Source organism: Electrophorus electricus, chromosome 17 (genome assembly GCF_041902795.1).
Source record: "Electrophorus electricus isolate QZ-2024a chromosome 17, ASM4190279v1, whole genome shotgun sequence".
Taxonomy (NCBI): Eukaryota; Metazoa; Chordata; class Actinopteri; order Gymnotiformes; family Gymnotidae; genus Electrophorus; species Electrophorus electricus.
This window is the reverse complement of record NC_137513.1, coordinates 15,433,894-15,452,380: the sequence shown is the minus strand read 5'-3', so window position 1 is coordinate 15,452,380 and position 18,487 is coordinate 15,433,894. Positions and strand designations below refer to the sequence as shown.

The window sequence follows — 18,487 nt, the reverse complement described above, 5'->3', positions numbered from 1 at the left end:
CTACTTTTATGTCAGTTTACAATAGAGTTAACTTACTTGTACCAAATCTAGCTTTTTGACTCTTTAAAGATCTCATAATTGAAATGATCCAGTGATATTTAAGAGAAAAATATTCTTAAGACAATATATATTGGATTTGGAACATTCTTCATTACTACAGGGCGCGATGCAGGTGTTTTTTGGAAACACATTTGACTCACTGACAAAAAACCTTTAGACCCAGAGCACATTATATGTATTACATATGAGTGTGGTACCCACGACAGAATGACCACATAACTTATTGGTTATTTCTTATCATAAATGTGTCATGAATTTCTTATGACTGCCATGTGGGATTCAACTAATACTCATAAGTTCCCCAAAACAGCTTTGTTTGGAGAAGAGGACATGTTCATGAAATTTGTGTCAACATATTAAAATGTTTCTATCTTTGTACAGTCACAGACAAAGCAGCAATAATCCTTTTTTTATACACTTGGTTCCCATAATCCAACATGCACATCCACCAGCTGTCATCACAGAAATGTGTGAGAAGGCAGGCTTCACATCAATGTAAATATATTGTAAGAATTTACAAAGCCAAGGAATAGGGAACAAATGTTATTCACGTTGTTCATGTTAACTCAAAATGTATATAATCGCATACATAAATAATACACATTTTAAATCAAATTTTTTATATACAAAATCAGATTTAAAAAACATTTTGCCAAATCAGATTGGTATATAACTACAACAGGAGGAACTCAAGTGGAAGACAGATGAAAGAAGGTCAGGTTGCATTATCTGGCATTGCAACAGAAGATGTTGTTCAGCAACTTTCAGTGACATCATGAACTGTTAAATTATGTGAATGGATTTTAATTGACTAAATAGACTAATATTTTGTTTTAATTGAAGTCACTAAAGTCAACAGGCATAAAACAGCTAAAATAGTTTAAAAACAACCTAGATTTTTGTAAGCTTACAGACTTGTATGAGAGATCTGAAACAATCAAATTTTGTTAGTGCCCAAGAGAAAATGACAAATTGTAATGAATCGTCGCAACACAGGTAAGTGTGGCTCCAAAGGCAAGAGTTTATTTTGACAACAGGTAGGAAGGAGTAGATAGGTGAATTGGAAATGGGAGGGATCTGGCGAAGAGGAGAGTCGAGGTCACAGCCCGAGGTCCAAACCAGTGAGCAGAATCCAAGTTTGTTCAAAGGGATAAGAAGAAGGCGTAGTCTGGGGAAAACAAACAGAGGTATCCGGGAGAAACAACAGAAACAATGTATGCTAGGTATGCCTGGGTATACAAAAGTTCGCAAGTATTCTATGGGAATGTGAAGGTTATAAAAGAAACGGAATTGAGAGACAGGTGAAATCAATAAGTATTCAGGTGAGGGTAATCTGAGTCTGGGCAGGGAAAAGCTAGTGGGCAGGACTGACGCTGTTACACAAATCCAAGAAAACTGGGACTCATGGACCTCTTCAGCTCATTCATTAAGAACTCTATCCAGGTTTTAGTTTTGAATTCTCAAAGAAGATGAATACACCCACATGACCCCAGATGATTTGGGGAGAAATGCAAACCACTGGTAAATCTTATAACAAAAAGGCCAAGTTGCAATTTGCTGAAAAGTAGTCTTATGGACAGATAAGATGAATGTTGACTTGTACCAGAATGCTGAACAGAGGAAAATGTGCAGAAAAAAGGAATGTTTGTGATCCAAACAAAACTCCCTTATCTGTGAAACATGATGGTATGGAACAGTCAAACTGGCTCTGTATTGGACAAAGTTAAGCAGTCCATGATCAAGGGACAAATACAAATTAGATTTATGTTTTGATGGTAAATAAGATATTCTTAAATATTTTTGAATATATTTCAATGATAATGATTCCACAGCAGATGATTGCAATACAGTATAGACCAGGGCAAGCAAACAAATATGCAAAAGGTACAGTGTGGACAAGATATGCTTGATTTTTTGAGTATTGAGAGAGAAAAAAATCTAAAAAAAAGTTAAAAAAGAGGCAGCATAAAACTTGTCACTACACTCCTGAAACTGTGCTGCCACAGAGGCTCTGCAGACTGTATATAAAGCTAGAAATAATGTTTGTGGTGAAGAGCATTCTGAATCTTTAGTGAATTATCTCAACCTGCTCCCAAATGATACTTCATTCATTTACAGTTCAAATGTGAGAGTTAAAGAAATGTTTTAGTATTATTACAAGATTTGAAACAAATTCTAATGTCAGATATGGATATAAAGTTTCACTTGAAGCTTTGGCTGCACTTCAAGCTAGAGAGTTATATGACCTGATATTTTACTTAAAACCTACAAACAACAACAACAAAAAAAACAACCTCTTCTCTGTAATTCTCCCATCAATCACATAAAAAAGCCAACTCAACGATTGACACCAGTAATATAGAGAGCACTGATGGTCAGTCACACTCCACTGTACAACAGCAGACTGGACATGTGAGCAAGGAAGCTGAAGGAATGCCAAGGCTATGGTTGAAGGGGAGAACACCCCTGTCTTTTGTCTAGGGCCCTAGAACCACTAAGTCTGCCCCAGCGTCTACTGCTAATCTGACTGCCAGTGTCAGCAGCAGCAGAATTTCTCAAGTGCACAAACGTGTTCAGCATCATAACCAAATTCCACAAAAACAGAGGACACTTCACCTTTCAGGAGACCAACAGACAGGTGCATATTACTAAAGCACCTACAAAACTGCATCATATTAAAGCCGAAATCTCTTTAATTTCAGTCAGTGTTTCAATTCAAATCCAAAGTGCTACAGGTACAGAGCCACATCAACAACAAAATAAATCTGTCAATGTTCAGTTACTTATGCACTGCACACTACTGCATTGTGCTCAGCTCTGCTGCACAGGGTTGCCACTTTTCCAGTTTTTACCTGGACAGTCCGTTTTTAGGCTGTACATCTGGGTATCCAGTTTTGACTTGTATATTTTTGTGATATGGGGCGGGGCGGGGCGGGGTGGGGCAGGGGGGTGGGGTTGATCAAACAATACTGCTCTGTTTATCATTCCTCACTTCCCCTCCCACAGGCAGTTTTATGTCAATCAAAAGTCAGGAAGAGACATTAGTGGTGAGTCTAATAGAATAGTGTTTTTTCATCTTCAATCACAGTGCTGAGAGCAAGATTTAGATTTTTACCAGACTCCGACCCCATCTCAAACCTGCATTCAGCAATCCCATGTCCCAGTAAACAAGAGGGGAAAAACACATTTTTCAAGTCTTATATGGCACAGCAGACTGTTATTCCTTAAATGACAAAGCTATAGTGATATAACTATCTAAATGAGGACGTCGTTGTTGCTTATAAGAACTTAACAAAATCCATTAAGCATTTACAACTAAACACACATGGTCCATGCAGAGACAAGAAACTGTGTAAGCACTGAATGTAACTTGTCATAACAGCTTGATTTACATCATGAATTAGATTGTAGACTGGTATAACATCTTTTGAATATAACCTTTTAAAAGTTTGCTTGTGGTGTTTTTCCAACCATTTTTTATCCTTACTTATAAACACAACTCCACCTCTGCTTGCAAAATGTCCCCTGCTTTTTCATCAGACCACTTACTGTCACGGCCTCAGTTTTCATTGCAAGTTAACAACACACAAATGTATATCAGTTGTTAGTACCAGTTTGGCCACAGCTTTACCACCCCCTGGTTAAGAGCCTGTATCTGGCATAAAGCTCCAGATGAACTCTCAGTATTCTCAACCTTTAATCAGATGTATTCTCAGTTTATTTTCATGCTGTGTTCAATTTATCAACTACACTGGTTACTTTTCTCATCCTACAATTTGAATACAAATGACTTCTCAGCCTTCAAAGCCCGTTACATTCTCTCCTCATTCTTTCTTCTGCTCCTCAAGATCTGGACGTCTCCATCCATAAACCTCTGTACACAGTTCCACTGTTTTAATTTACTTGTGGTCCCAGAGTGTGGACTCCATTTTTGTGGGTGGCAGTTTGTTTAGTGCAATGGCTTCCAAACTTTGGAATTTTCTCCCACAGTGTCCAATGCATGATTTAAATCACAATTCAAACAGTTTCCACAGTGCTAGCTTGTTCTCTCCTTATATAAACAAAATAGATCAACAAAAACAGTATTATCATTAATAATAGTAGTAGTAGTAATAATAATAAAATGCAATGCTTCCCCTGTTCATCTCCCCACCCTGCCATAAGGCACAACACATTATGCTCTCTGATGCTTTCCAGTACCTCAAAGAACCAAGCTGGCACCATCCAGGAACACCATTCAAACATCTGGGGGTAAAGGATGATCTGTTCATTCCAGAACAAAGCCAACAGACAGTGTGTGCTTTTGTGTGGTTTTTATGGTTGCATGGGCAAAAATATTGTCTCTGGAATGACTCCCTGGAAGAAATATGAAGGCTTAGTGCAAATTATTGGTCAACAGGAACAAAAGAAAGGAACAGCCAAGGCTAGGCTGTACTGATAAGATACCGCAAAGAACAACATGATGTGAACTATAGCATGTGGGCACAGATTCATGTACCGGGGCTTGCGTGTCATATCAAACGTGCTGTGTTCTGCGTGCAATATCACACATGCTGTGTGCTGCATGTAAAATAATTTTTTACGTTTTTGAAGAAAGAGGGAAAATGGTAAGAGTAGCCTAAATGGGGAAGATTAATGTGAGTTTTATGTCAAAATGTGTCAATTACTTTTCTAACCCTAAGCAAAAGTAGAGATGAGGCAGTGGTAACGCAGTGGGTAAGATACTCATCTAGGAATCAAAAGGTTTCTAGTGCCAAGTTGCCACTGTTGGGCCCATAAGCAAGGCCCTTAATCCTCAATTGCTCAAGTTGTGTTCAGTCAGAATTGTAAATCACTTTGGATAAAAGCTTCATCCAAGTGCTGTAAATGGATGAGATCATGTTACCCTCTTTTGCAGTGTGGTACCACACTGAAGTGCTTTCCAGTGCTTTCCAAATACCATATCATATTTAAACAGATTTCTAAAAACAGGAACAACCATCACTAGAACCAAGCAACATTAGTTAAAAAAAAAAAAAAAAATTCTGTTACTAAAAAACCCTTACATTAAGACTGATGCTTTATTTTTGTTTTATGAATATTGTATATTACACATATACTAGTTATAATATTATTTTATTACATTCACTTCAACTTCCTGCACAGCTTCTCTGTCCGTCCATTTTTCTCCACTCTGCAAAATGAAAGAAGATTCTGGAAAACAGTGGCAATATGCCTAAGGAGTAACTTGCCCAATTACCTGAGAATTTCTTTAGAAGAGCAGCTTCTGCTTACCATGTCCATGTGCCAAGAACAGCCCGGACCAGGTTCCCCATGGAGTCCAAAAAGCTCCACAACAGGAAGCTACCTACATGGAGACAACTGCCTGTGTGAACACATAAGAATGTTCAGGAGATAAACTTATCCTTCATTAAGTTCATATCATATCCTCCCATATGAAGTGCAGAATATTTATATGGGAGTGCACTATGTTGCATCTGCACTCTCTCCCACACATTCAGTGCAACAAAAACGACATCAAACAAGTCTGAGGTTTAGAGAACAGATCCCCTTCATGTATAGGAGATTGTGGTTAAAACCAGGACTTAGAGCTCCAGAATGGCCTGCCTCCACTTGTAAACAACAGCAAATCTGACTGTCTCACTGCTGTTTGAATATTCATCAGAAATGCTGACAACTCATCTGAATGCGTTGTAGAAATTGTTCTCAAGCTGTGCCAATTGCCAAATGTGTCACAGAATTTAACTGGCCCCCCTAAACCACAGCTTCATGTTGATCTGATCTAAGTGAATTACTCATTCATGCTTGCACCATATGCTGAGAGTAAGTCTCCAAGCTGTAATTCTGCTTGGGAACTTAAACTCACAACCCACTGTAGTACAGTTAGACACTATAGCCTATTTGTTGCCATGCATATTTCAGGCATGCCATTTTCCATCTTTACATGAATTGTCAGATTCTGACCATAGGACCCCTGTTGTATGGATAGTTTTAGGTAACAGACTACTTTCAATGCAGCAGCAAAAAAAACCCTCCCAACACGTTTGTGTGATATACATGATATACTCATATCCACTCCGCTGCTCCTGCCCTTAGTGTTGCTGCTGTACTGAGAATGGTGTACCACCTATGGAATATCTTTGGGGTAGATGCTAACTGACAAATTGTGCATGGCACTGAAAATAGGTGTACCCAATATAGGGGCCAGTGGATATTTGTAACTATGTAGTGATTCTATTAAAAAGGTCTTACTTTATTCTTAATTTTAGACAGTACTAAACATTTTCTGAAATACAGGATTGCCCTTAGTGCTGTCCAGTCATCCTAGTTCTCTGTCATTAACAGTCTTGGGTGTAAGCGTACTACACCACTTTTTGTCAGCCTATCCAGCACCTGTAAACTGCAGCTTTTGATACGCAACAGCTGCTATAATGCATTCTGTCTGTCAACTGTTCCCCAGATTAATACATTTTTTGTCGGTGAGGTACAAATTAAGCCAGGAAAGAGCTACACATACTCCCTTCTGTGGAAGTCTGTTTAATCTCTCTCTAGCTTTACTTACACTGGCCAATACTTTAACAAGGAGTTAAAATATAATGAATAATTTGTTATCTTGTCATCTTGTCAGACTGAACAACATCCTCTCTCTTCACAGAACTGATATGGCCTCTCCCATTTCCCACTACTTCAATCACTCCATCAACCAGCTGAATGGTGTATCCACAGACAGATCCTTCCTACTTTGGAATAGTGCTAAAAGTGGTTTGCCTTCTGGTTACATATCTCAAATAAACTTTTCGAGTCTCTCCAATCATGCTTTTGATCAATTTTCAGCAGTGGCATTTCTCTCCAAAGGGCCGTTAACAGTCTTTGGCTCTGTCTCATAGCCATTCCTCAGGTTTGGGTTTTATGGCACAGCTTCCTGAAATACCCCTGCAGCTTCTGGGCCCTCCTCGTAAAAGAGTCCGTAAAGCACTGGCGGAACTCATTAAGAGTCCGCACCTGTAAAGCACTTGAAGAACATGTTAAGAGTTCGCACGTGTAAAGCACTGGAGGAGCTCTACTTTTCCCAAACATAACACTGATGAAAATCAAAGGCCTGCTAATGAGTCCCAAAGCTCCTAGTCATTCAGATGTTTATTAATATAAGACAGAGTTCTTATCAAATCCTTTCTAAGTACTCACAAGTTTGATCAGTTCAAGGCTGCATTTTTTTTCCACATCTGCATGTCTACAGAGCATGGAAGATGCAGAAACTCTACTACATGGCTTTAGAAGCTTCTGTACTAGAACATCCCTTTTACTGGTATTACTTACAAAACCTAAGCCAAACTCCCCCAAAAAAATGAATCTAAGCAGTGTTGTCTCACACACACACACACACACACACACACACACACACACACACACACACACACACACAAACAATGATCAGCTCACATCACCCTCTTCAACTGTTACCAGTCTCATCATTAATTCAAATGCTGAATTCAAATCATGGTTGTTTTCATAAACCCCTGCACCCCCAGGACATCTGGAACTCATTTACATCAGATCCTAAAGTGTAGACTCTCTTCTGTGGGTGGCAGATTGTTTAGTGTTATGGCTCCCAAATTTCAGAATTTACTCCCACAGACTCCCCACGGCATCATGTTCATTTCATCCTTTAAATCACACACAGTCACATGGACACATACACTCAAAACAAAAGTGCTATCTTTCTCTCTCTGTCCTGTCATTGTTGATTAACAGTTATGTTGATGTGGTTGGAATCTTCTCCCATTGTACTGTGCATAAACCTACTACAGTTTTCCCACCAGATGCTCATCATCATGTCAGTTTTATGTCCTTTTTGTTCTGTTTGAACGATGCTGTAAAGAGCCAGTGAGTTTGAGAAAGGCGTGATTAACTAACTTTACAAATGCTTCAAACCTCGGTCCTGCAGAGTGGCTAGAGTCAGAACTGAAGGCTGGAGAACAAAGTGACTCATCTCTGTGGCCCTCATGAAAGGAAAAACACAGCACAGGAACTACATGCTGGGAAGGCTGGAGGGTTTCAGTTCACTTCACCCTCATTCAGAGGCTGTCCTCATTTCCTGGAAAACAAATAATCTCCTTGCTTTACCATTAGGACCCCAGCCCAAAACTGGGGTGGAAGGTTGCTGACCAGAAGCTCAGTAGAAAAAAGGTGGTCCGAAGAATGGGATCAAGGTTAATGTCATTGCTCCTACACCTGCATTGGTACAAAAAAGAGGGAGACATTTAAATTAAAAACGAAAGTAAAAAAAGAGCAATCCTCCATAATAAGAACAGCTACCATAACAATCATACATATGTACAATCATGAATATGCACCACAGGCCAATACAAATCCATTAAGCAAAGGACCCTACATACAAACATTTACTATTTTATATTGTTACACATTTTATAGTTTGCATTTTGTATTCTGCAACAATTCAGTTCCCAGAAATGATTTTCTTCCAGCATTCATATGCCATTACATGAAACAGAATATGTTCACCTCATTATTGAGCCAATGACAGATTTGTGTGGAGACTTTTCTGTGGGTGGCACATTGTTTAGTGTCATGGCTCCCAAACCTCAGAACAGTTACAATGAAAGATGGTGCAAACATGACTTACAGAATAATAGATGAAAGAAACTTTCAAGTGAGTCATGACCACCTGCAGTGTGTATCCACTGGTAGTCCATGCTAGTGGATAACCCATGTCCCACTGCCAATTGACAGTGGAAGACCTCAATGCATGCTCTGTCCAGCAGCTGTTCATGTACACTGTGGGGACCCATGAAACTGTCCTGGTTTAACCATTTTCAACTGATACAAAACTGAAACATCTGAAACATATTAAGGTGCAAACAAAGTTTATGTACCCACTGCCCTGTGAATGCAGGAATGGTTTCACAGAATTTGAAAAAACAAAACAAAACTGAAAACCTTTTAGCTTCTTCAAAAACAAAGGCAAGGTCCTGAACAATTTCTGAGGCCATAGATCAAAATACTCTGCCAGACTAGAAACTATTGTTCTAAACTCAACATATAAATGGAAACTCCTACAGCTCCTGCAGAACAGATCTATATAAGAGCAACAAGAAGAATAATAAGAAGAAGCACTTCATAAACATCCCCACTGTATGATCAAAAACTCACATGCTTGCTATGTTCTACTGCCATCTAGTGCTTTTTGAGCACTTTGAAGTGCATTTCAAGTGGTGCACTGAATATCCACTAATAATATAATCGGGGCTTAATAAATTCTGCTGAATAAATTAATTTAAACTATTAAATTCATTCCATTTAAAATAATGTACTTTTCAGAACACCAGCAGAAACATCAGTGCATTGCCAATTTAATGCTTGTGACCAATTTTGGCACCATTCACTTGCTTGACCTGGCCTGGTAATCTCTGTGGTAATAAAAGGCAAACCACTACCAATATAACCACTCACTCTGCACTGCCTTTTAAAAAAATTTTTTTTTGAGGAAATATCTTTATAACTAAACCTACCACACATCTATAAAGGAGTTCTTTAGTCTGCCTTATTTAGGGTTATTGTTTTCAGTGACAGATGGAAGGAGAAGCACATGACATTGGTTGCTCCTCTGTTGCTATTAAGACACATTAATAATCAGCCATTGCAACTCTTGTACACATTTGAAAACACGGCCAGTGAATGAGCACCTATTCCTCAGCCACCGCACCCCAAGAGGAACCCAACTGACACGACAACTACCACGTCACACTGGAAAACTGCTAGGGAACATTCAGCACCTCTGCTTCCTCATGCTACCCTTCCCCCATGGCTTGCCTTTCCGTTCAGTTCTTCTTCAGGCATGTGCTTGTTTGTGTGTCTCTGACCTGACATACCCATACCTGCTGGGGACTCTAGGCATGTAGCCAGGGCCTGGCTGGGTCTAATGAGGCATGTGAGGCTGTTCCTGCAGCCTGACATCACCCTGGCTCTTCCAAGCAAACCACCCCCACCCCCCCAAAGCCACCGCCCCCTCCTCTCACTCATTTCTAGGTCACTCCCTCGGGGCAGGACTCTGAGATGGAGGGGAACTCTCCATCTTAGCTACTGCACACAGGAACAGTGTTTAAGTTAATAATGATGAATAGGCATCATTGCACAACAGTACATGCCAGAATGCTAGATTGTCAGTTAGACTGCTGTTCATCACTTTCTCTGAGAGAAAGGAACAAAAATGTCTCAGCTCTCTCCAGAGTCCAATTAGCCTTTAATGTGAGAGAAATTAGAAGCATTTAAAACAGAATCATTTAATATTTCTTAGTTAAAAATACAGTGAAGCAAATATTCCACTTCAACTGATTGATAAAACTACTTCTCCCTGCCCTTGCTTTTACAAGATTCATATTAGAATGGCATGGCTAAGGGGTTGGTACCTGATAGCATGAATAAGCAGTTAGTGGCTGATAGCCTGGCATGACTAAGTGATTAAAAACATTATTTGACGTGTTTTTTGCATTATTCAGTTTTTAAACTACGATTTTGTGTGTTTTTTTCTGGGCATTCCTGGTTCAATCTTATGAAGCATTAGTATTACACTCTGAGACCAGTTTATCAGATATTACCTTTTTAAACTATGATTAAGATTAGGAGTTGGGTTGAAGTTTGACATCAGTATATAAGTATACAGTGCCACAGAGATTTGCAGGGAAAAAGTAAAACAAGGAAAAAATGTGAAACTTTGAGGGCCCCCCCCTAAATAATTATTAAACCTACACTGCTTTAAGTTTGAACTTATGCCAAGTTCTATAAATCTAGTCAATGGCTGAGTGTGCTGATTAAAGTTCCAGTCCATTTCAGTAAGATGTACTGAATAAGGAGTTTCAATCAGGCCAAACTGCCATAACTGTGTACATTTGCTGATTGCTGCTTGTGAATGATTCAAAACTTTATGGTCAAAATCTGGGCAGGAACACATACAAAGGTCCTCAGGGCAATCGCATCATGTCAAGTTTTTTTTATAGACAAAATCAGTCATCAAGGAAGCTAATAATAAAAATGGAAACATTTCTAAGTAAACACTTACTAAATTTACAGCTGTTTGAACGCACAAGAGGTACATGCTATGAATCAAAACTCAGTAAGTGATTTTCTCATGTGGTTAATGGGACACCCATTGACTTCTCAGAGGACTGCCATTGCAGGCAAAGCCCTAAAACCCTAAATCAAAAACATCCAATTTTATGATCATTGTTACATGGTTGCAATGAAAATGATACTGCACAAGATAATGATGCAAATTATTTGATATACAAAACCAAGGTCTTTATGTCATTTTTAAAGCTCCAATGCATTTTATGGTTATTGAAATGTGAAAAAAACTGCCAAATAACCTGGCTTTGGCCTACTACTAGACATGCAGCTTCCCACATTAATACCTATAAATGTAGTGATTAGAAGTATATCTATAAAACACAAAACCATGTGTGCAAACAACTGCACGACACAAGCAGGTTTGAGAGAAACATACAGATGTTTTTTCAGTAAATTTATTGCTATTTATTTACACCCCTGTCAACAACTGAAACAGCTGTTTACTAAACATTTTATAGGCAATTACCAGCAGTATATTGAGTACATCTCTATCATTTTCAGTTGGTCTTTTAAGTTACTTCACCTATCAGATGGTAACAGCTGACCTGCTGCCAGAAGAGCCTGCCAGCCATCACACCACTAGAGGGAATGAAGTAAAGCCAAAAGGTGGACATGCTAGTTGAAAAGAAAGGGATGGAGGTGGCTTAGCATGCATATTCACTCTCAAGCAAAGCTGTTTGCTATTTTAAGTGTACCTTACTATAATTTGAGATACTATGCATATTTCCCTAATTCTACACAACTAGATGGTCAGACTCAATGTGCAAGCCCAACTGACACAGAAAGGACAACCACAGCAAATCATCTTTTCTTAGCCATATTCTCATTCAAAACAAAGCCAGTGGAGAAAAAGTAAGGTCCTGCATGTCATATTCCACTGATGAGTATAAACCTGAGACACCACCTAAGATAGTTCAGCACCATGGTCAGCAACACCTTCAATAATTCCTTACTTTCAACTTGAAGTTGGTTGGTTAAACATCTATACTGTCTAATGCCACTGTTCTTTTTCACTTCACTGGCTGCAAACCCAACCATTTAACACTAAACCACCTTATCTGTAATGAGAATAAGGTAAAGCAGTTATGACTGAACTAGGAAGCCATGTTCCCTGACAACATTCATTAAGAAGCTATTAAAAATGATTTAAGGAGTCCAAATTAAGTTTCAGCCTTTAATACAGCTTGCACAATGTTGTATCATATAAGCTACTCATTATGTATACTCCAACAAAACCACACAAACTCTGACAGCTGGGTGACTAGCAGAGGTCTTGTGTATGTGACAGAACACATTTGGGCAATGTTGCTTAAATCTTTTAGAAAGTTTTGTGTTGACCACAACCTAACAACAATCATAAACACAGGAATATAACCATTTTCCCAAATTTAAAAACAAAAACACAAGCCTTGGGAAATCAGACAAGAACACACACCCACCCACCCTCATCATTCGCTCAGGTATCAAAAGAGCTAAATATATTTGAAACTAAAAGAATATCAAGGCAAGATTAAGACCGTCTTCATGAGACTAGTCCGAAACATCTACCCAACACGGCTGACTGCTTGATGTCATGAAACACTGCGTCCTGAAAGCCCTTTAGTATACAGGTTCGGCCTCTATATGAGCATGCACAACCAACACAAATGCATCCAACCTTCAGAAAATACAAGACAGGGGATTTAAAGACTCGTTAATGACTGGTAACCCACTACCCCTCCTTCCCGACAGCCAAGCAAATAATTACTCAGGTAGCTTTTCAATAGGGAAAAAATTGCAATAGACTTCTGAGGCCAGGAAAAAGGAAACTGAACATGAGATATTCTTTATGAAGAACAATTATGCGCAACATGAAAGGCAGAGAAAGAAAAAAAGCCAAGTGTTAGAGTCCTCCGTGCCATTTCAGTTCGAACACACAATGTTTAGTTTACCACATACATGTACCTTGATTTGTTTGTCGCTGAAACACAAAACAGGGAAACATCACACATTGAGATGCTCAGAAAATTATAAATTCAGATGGTACAACAGTTAATACATCTGCAACTTTACAGGACACAGAGTAAAGGTGTCATAAATCTGTGTGTGTGTGTGCTTGTATAAACGTTATTTAATACTTGTATTCCCAGCAACTGAACACTGTTCACAAATAATACATCAGCACATTCATTTTTCAGATAAAAATCGAAAAAAAGCAATAAAAATTCAGTCAAATAAGACTCATGAAGTGCTTAGAACAAAAGGAACAGTTGGTCAGGTTGAGCAAATATGTGGCTTTAAGAGTGAACTAGGTCCAGCATGTCATCTATCAGAGCAAAACCAGCCCGGAAACTCATGCACCAAGCTCTTGTCATATGCCTGTCCACAACTGCTGTAGCATTCAGGACACCGAAATATGGCTTAGGGAAGACTACTAGTGTAGTGGTCCTATGTGCACCGTCCACAGCTAACAAAGCTTCCTGACTGCAAACACGAACTGCCAGCATAACTGGAAAGGATCTACAGTGAAGAACAGTCCAAACCATTGTGGTTGATGTGGAACAGATGTGGGCTGCACAGATGCTCTGCAAGCTGAAAAAGCCCAACACAGCCTGACTGGGGTGTAGGTGGTGGGGCAGAGCAGCAAGTACTTCCTACACACCATGCCACAAGAGATACGTGCCGAAGAACAGCAGGCATGTGCCTCTAGACACAATGAAACAGTGCTCCAATTCACTATAAGAAAAGCTATTAAAAAGGTGTTTTAAACCAAAAAGTTCACTTTTTATATTGAACTTTAATGTATAGTCTGGTAAAGTCCTCATGTGAAAATAAGATGTAAATTAAATGCCATTTCTCTTGCAGGGTGACACCCAGTCCTCTACACCACAGGACGGTGTGAGAGCAACATTTGGATAGCTTGCTCAGTGAAGGCAGTTGACACATTTATAAATTTGCCAAATGCCAGCCACCAATGTAATATTTCCTAAAAGAAAAAGACAATTTCACATGGCCATAAGGTTGTCTATGTCTGTTAGTGGATTTATCAGTTTAAGGCAGATGAAGGAAAGCATTCAAATTTGTTGCAGTGTAAGGAGAGGGACCAGTCTGCCCCCCTCACTAACTGTGCTGCACTCCAATTCGGCTCACAGCTGGAATGGGCAAGGTTAGTCCCAAAACCCAAGTGCATGACCTCACAAAGACACACACACGATGACTAAACATGCCAACTAACTTTTTTTTTTTTTAGAGGAACTAGAAAAACTCAATAGTATTAAAAAATGCTCATCCTCCAAAGGAATGTTCAATAGAAAATCTGAAATATGGAAGCAAGGAAATAGAACAAAACCAGAAAAAATGGAACAAGAGAGAAAAAGATGGGGGGGGGGGGGGGTTCCTAAATTATTTAGAAGAACACAAATTGGCCATCACCCTAAGAGACCAGATTTTAAATAAAAGAAAAGGGGAAAAAAAAAAAGTCATCGTTGTCCAGCATGGCTAAACTGAAACAATTTGAGGTTCTTGGTAAAGGCCATAACTTGATTGCTTTGGTGACATTTGGAACCATAATGTGAGATCTGTGGTGGAGGTCTCAGCCAGCCTGCTCCTGTTTACTTTGAGGTCATTGCCTTGATTGCAACAGCACACTCTTCACCCATGGCAGACAGCACAGAGATCTGAAAGTGGTAAAAGAAGGGGCACATTGATTCAATAAAGTCAAGCAAAAAAAAAAAACAATGCATATTGATGGTTAAAGATAACGGCCAAATGTTTGTGATAGAGTAGAAGGAGAAAACTTGCCAGCATCTCCTCCCCAGCCTCAAACTTGCTCTCTATCTCCTTGCCAAGGTCTCCCTCAGGCAGGCGGAGATCCTCCCGCACATCCCCATTGTCCTTCATCAGGGAAAGGTATCCGTCACAGACACCAACCAGCTGTGACAAAGGTACATGTTATTCCACCACAGCAGGGCAACAGGTAGAACAACCAAAGACTCCCAGCATCCTGGAAACATTAGTGACTTGGAATAAGTCCATAACAATGATACGCAGAAGCCTAAACACAGCTGTTTAAATGCATTATGATGATAAAAATAAATCTGTAACAGTTACTATTATGTAAAAGAAGCAGCACTGACAAAATCATTAGTTCAATGTACTACTTCACAGTTCTACACATCAAGAAGGATTCAGCAGTGAGGGGGATCTGCAGTAGATTCAACCATTTAATGAACAACCAACCAACCAAACAAACAAACTACTACCAAAACTACCTGTAAATAGCCCTTGAAGTGAATCACTCCGTGAAACCGAGCTTGACACAGATAGTGTCTGCACACAATACTCACCAAGAACAGGTGATTGATAATGGGTACTCTTGTTATGATCAGAAGCACTTTATACTTACAAACCTCATTAGTGCGTCACTAAAATTAATCTGTCAAAGTCTGTTAAACTTTATTATATTAGGAATTACATTTTGTAGGTACTATAAAATTCTTAATCTTTTTCCTTTTTTATTCCCATCATTTCTGTTGCTTGTTTTTGAATGATTTGTTGGATGTGGAGCCCTGGGACAATAGCTGCTGTGGAAGCAGTAGCTAACTGAAACCCTAATAAAGATATACAAATATAAAGCTTTATAAATGACTACATTGTGTGCTTATAAACTTTATGCATAAAACCCTACCCATTGCTGAAACATCTGTACATGAATCCTAACTGCAGTAGTTTCTTGCAGTACTAATCAAGTGATAACCCTTACCAAAAGATCTCAACTTACCTGATAGTCAAGCCTTTTGATGTTGGGAACATCCATGTTGTGAGTGGAGGGACAAATATCTTCATTCTTTTTTCCAGTGAATATGTCAATTCCAACCAAGTGAACCTAAATATCATAATGCCCATGTTAAAATCTATTTTTTACCAATACATACAAGCATTAAATCATGAACAAGCAGTGAACATGAAGACTACACACACTATAAAAACATAAGGTAGTAGGAAAAAATTAAATCCATAAAACATGTTTATATGTCCATTAAGAGGTGAGGATTTTTTTGGGGGGGGGGGAGGGGGTTCCTTATAGACAAAAAAACCTGTATAATATGCTTGCACTGTATTTGCACAAACTATCAGCTGGAATTTTTACCACTAAGTTAAAATACATTGTGCTCAAGCAAAACCATGTTTGAGAGATGTTTAACTATGTTTAACCAGCAAAGCTGTAAATGATCCATCTGCCCTGTTCTTTACCTTTGCATGACCATGTTTCCCAGTTTTGGAGGTGGACATCTCCACAATCTTGCAGGGACGTCCCTTGAGCACTACGTGGCCGTTCTTCCGCAGAGCACTGCACTGCATCGGGTACGTTAAGGAAGCCCCTGCATCTCCACTGGCGAAATCAATATCAGGATCTGCCATGATAGGTTTGGTCACGGAAGGTTCTAAAAAATGAAGCAATTGCATATTTATTAAACACCCTCGGCTAAACATATTTGACTATTACCCAAATATGTAGCTAAATCAGCTGTTTTAAATAATCTCCAACCACACCAATCGAAACGCGCCAGACGTAGGCTATGCAAATCAATTTAATTGTGCTACTTGAACAACCTAGTTAAATTTTCCTGCAGCCTGAAAATGTAAGACCTCCCAAATTAATCGTAGCTACGCTAGCTAACTAGCTATATTTTAGACATCTACGAGAACCTGTTTGATTTAAAATTATATTCACGCATGTCAACTGGCAAAACAGCCGACGTGGCAACTGTATCATCTATAGCTCGGTTAACGAAGACACCTGAAACTGCCTTTTTAAATGGACTAGGAACAACTTGTTTAACTGGTCAGAAAGATTTTCAACTTTGCTAACGCTAGCCAGTTAGCTAACTACTGCAACCCAAAGCTTCGATTAGCTTCTCTTTATAGACTTAAATTGCAAATATATACAGCCAAGCAACTTCCACTAGGTGATCTCTTTTAAGGCTGCGAAACGTAATTAGCAAGGCTGTCAATAAAACAAAAGTGCAATCAATTACAAGAGAATCTTATCTAGCTAACCAAGCTATCCTACGAAGCTAAAACTGTTACAGTTCACGTTAGCTAGTTAGCTACACTGAGCACCGGTAGCTAGGCCGGCTGTGCCGGGCCTTCAGGTTCGCAACGGTGTTACGAGACAGCTCAATTTATAAAGCCTTTAAGTTGGGAAACAAATAGTATTTACTAGCGGAACAAATCCACTTGCCAGCTGGGTACTTCAACTGACAATTAACTGAACCTCGACACTTAATATGACTTAGCTAATGCTAGCTAGGTTAACTCTAGATGCTAGCTAGCTAGCTAGTAAAGCTAACGGGTAATAAAAAATTAACCAACTAAACCATTAGCAAATATTCAGACAGCTAGCGATAGCTTGCATACTAACTAGTAAATAAGAAGTCTAACAGCTACCTTGCTAACCTAGTTCTTTTCAACATGCTTACAACTTTATGGATTAGCCAAAGCTGTACTTTATCGAAACTTCTTTCAACATATGGTGCCGCATTTTGCTAGCTATGCAGACTTGAGACGCCGCTGCAGTTGTAATTTCTGATGTTTAATGGGTTTCAAGGCAATTCGCTAGCCAATGTTTAAACGGCTTGATATTTAAGCTCAACCAACCAGCTAAAACTGCTCAGGCAAAAACTTATGCCTCCCCGATACATATTAGCAAAGGGACAAACCAAATGAAAACGATCCCACACCCTGTCTCCCTGCCTAGGTAAGTGTCGCTTTTGTTGTAGTGCAACGAAACTAAAACTTGTATATTCTTACGCACGACTTGTACGTAAGCTATACCCAGATAACTTACCAGAGATATACTATAAAAGCATCGTCCCAAAACTATACAAGAAAGCATGCAATTATGCCAAACCTTACCTTCCAACAAAAGGGGGATGATAAGCGCACGCGCAAAGACTTCTACTGCAGCATAGTCTTGGAGGGGAGGGGCTACATTTCCGGTATTGTTAAATCAGTAAAGAAAAGGACAAAAGCCCTGCGCTTAAGTGGAAAATTTGGCCGAATTAGTTAAAACTGCGCTCCAACAGTAAATAAACAGGCAAATAAAAAAAATAAATGGAGTATTCACACTTTAGGAATTTACAAGGACCAATCAATTTCAACAGTGATCTCTACATTTCAACTTATGAAAATAATGTGTAAAAGATTTTTTTTTTTCAGCAGAACATCTTTGCAAATCCTGTTAAAATGAAAGTTGAACGATTTACATGTACTAATAATTTATACATATGTTAATGTACTT

The 18,487-nt window shown here is 39.0% G+C and overlaps 1 protein-coding gene and 1 long non-coding RNA gene across 5 annotated transcripts; both read right to left on the bottom strand.

The window, feature by feature from the left end:
- Positions 1-1,080: 1,080 nt before the first annotated feature.
- LOC145651782 (uncharacterized) lies at positions 1,081-10,034 on the bottom strand. 2 transcript variants are annotated; one of them, XR_014117749.1, is made up of 3 exons: positions 8,185-10,034; positions 5,335-5,425; positions 1,081-1,228 (listed from the first exon to the last, which is right to left on the bottom strand). It is a non-coding gene; the product is annotated as an uncharacterized LOC145651782 (long non-coding RNA). The 2 variants fall into 2 exon arrangements; XR_014117748.1 differs by lacking the exon at positions 1,081-1,228 and adding an exon at positions 4,840-5,233.
- Positions 10,035-11,584: 1,550 nt separating this feature from the next.
- On the bottom strand, positions 11,585-18,177 carry eif5a2 (eukaryotic translation initiation factor 5A2). Of its 3 annotated transcripts, none has more exons than XM_027008558.3 (5): positions 18,103-18,177; positions 16,438-16,628; positions 15,965-16,069; positions 14,986-15,117; positions 11,585-14,861 (listed from the first exon to the last, which is right to left on the bottom strand). In XM_027008558.3, exons 2-5 carry the CDS (start codon positions 16,603-16,605, stop codon positions 14,796-14,798), a joined length of 471 nt encoding a protein of 156 aa, XP_026864359.1. In that variant the 5' UTR covers positions 16,606-16,628; positions 18,103-18,177; the 3' UTR covers positions 11,585-14,795. The 3 variants fall into 3 exon arrangements, with proteins under 3 accessions (XP_026864359.1, XP_026864358.1, XP_081556488.1); XM_027008557.3 differs by having other exon boundaries at positions 18,035-18,103; XM_081700362.1 differs by lacking the exon at positions 18,103-18,177 and adding an exon at positions 17,667-17,687.
- Positions 18,178-18,487: the final 310 nt, after the last annotated feature.

What these genes read in the sequence shown, in the direction of transcription:
- eif5a2 (XM_027008558.3), bottom strand. Translation starts at nt 16,605, where the DNA reads ATGGCAGATCCTGATATTGATTTCGCCAGTGGAGATGCAGGGGCTTCC. An exon ending in GGAAACATGGTCATGCAAAG is followed by an intron (nt 16,070 to 16,437) that starts GTAAAGAACAGG and finishes TATGATATTTAG; the next exon opens with GTTCACTTGGTTGGAATTGA. An exon ending in TCAAAAGGCTTGACTATCAG is followed by an intron (nt 15,118 to 15,964) that starts GTAAGTTGAGAT and finishes CCTTTGTCACAG; the next exon opens with CTGGTTGGTGTCTGTGACGG.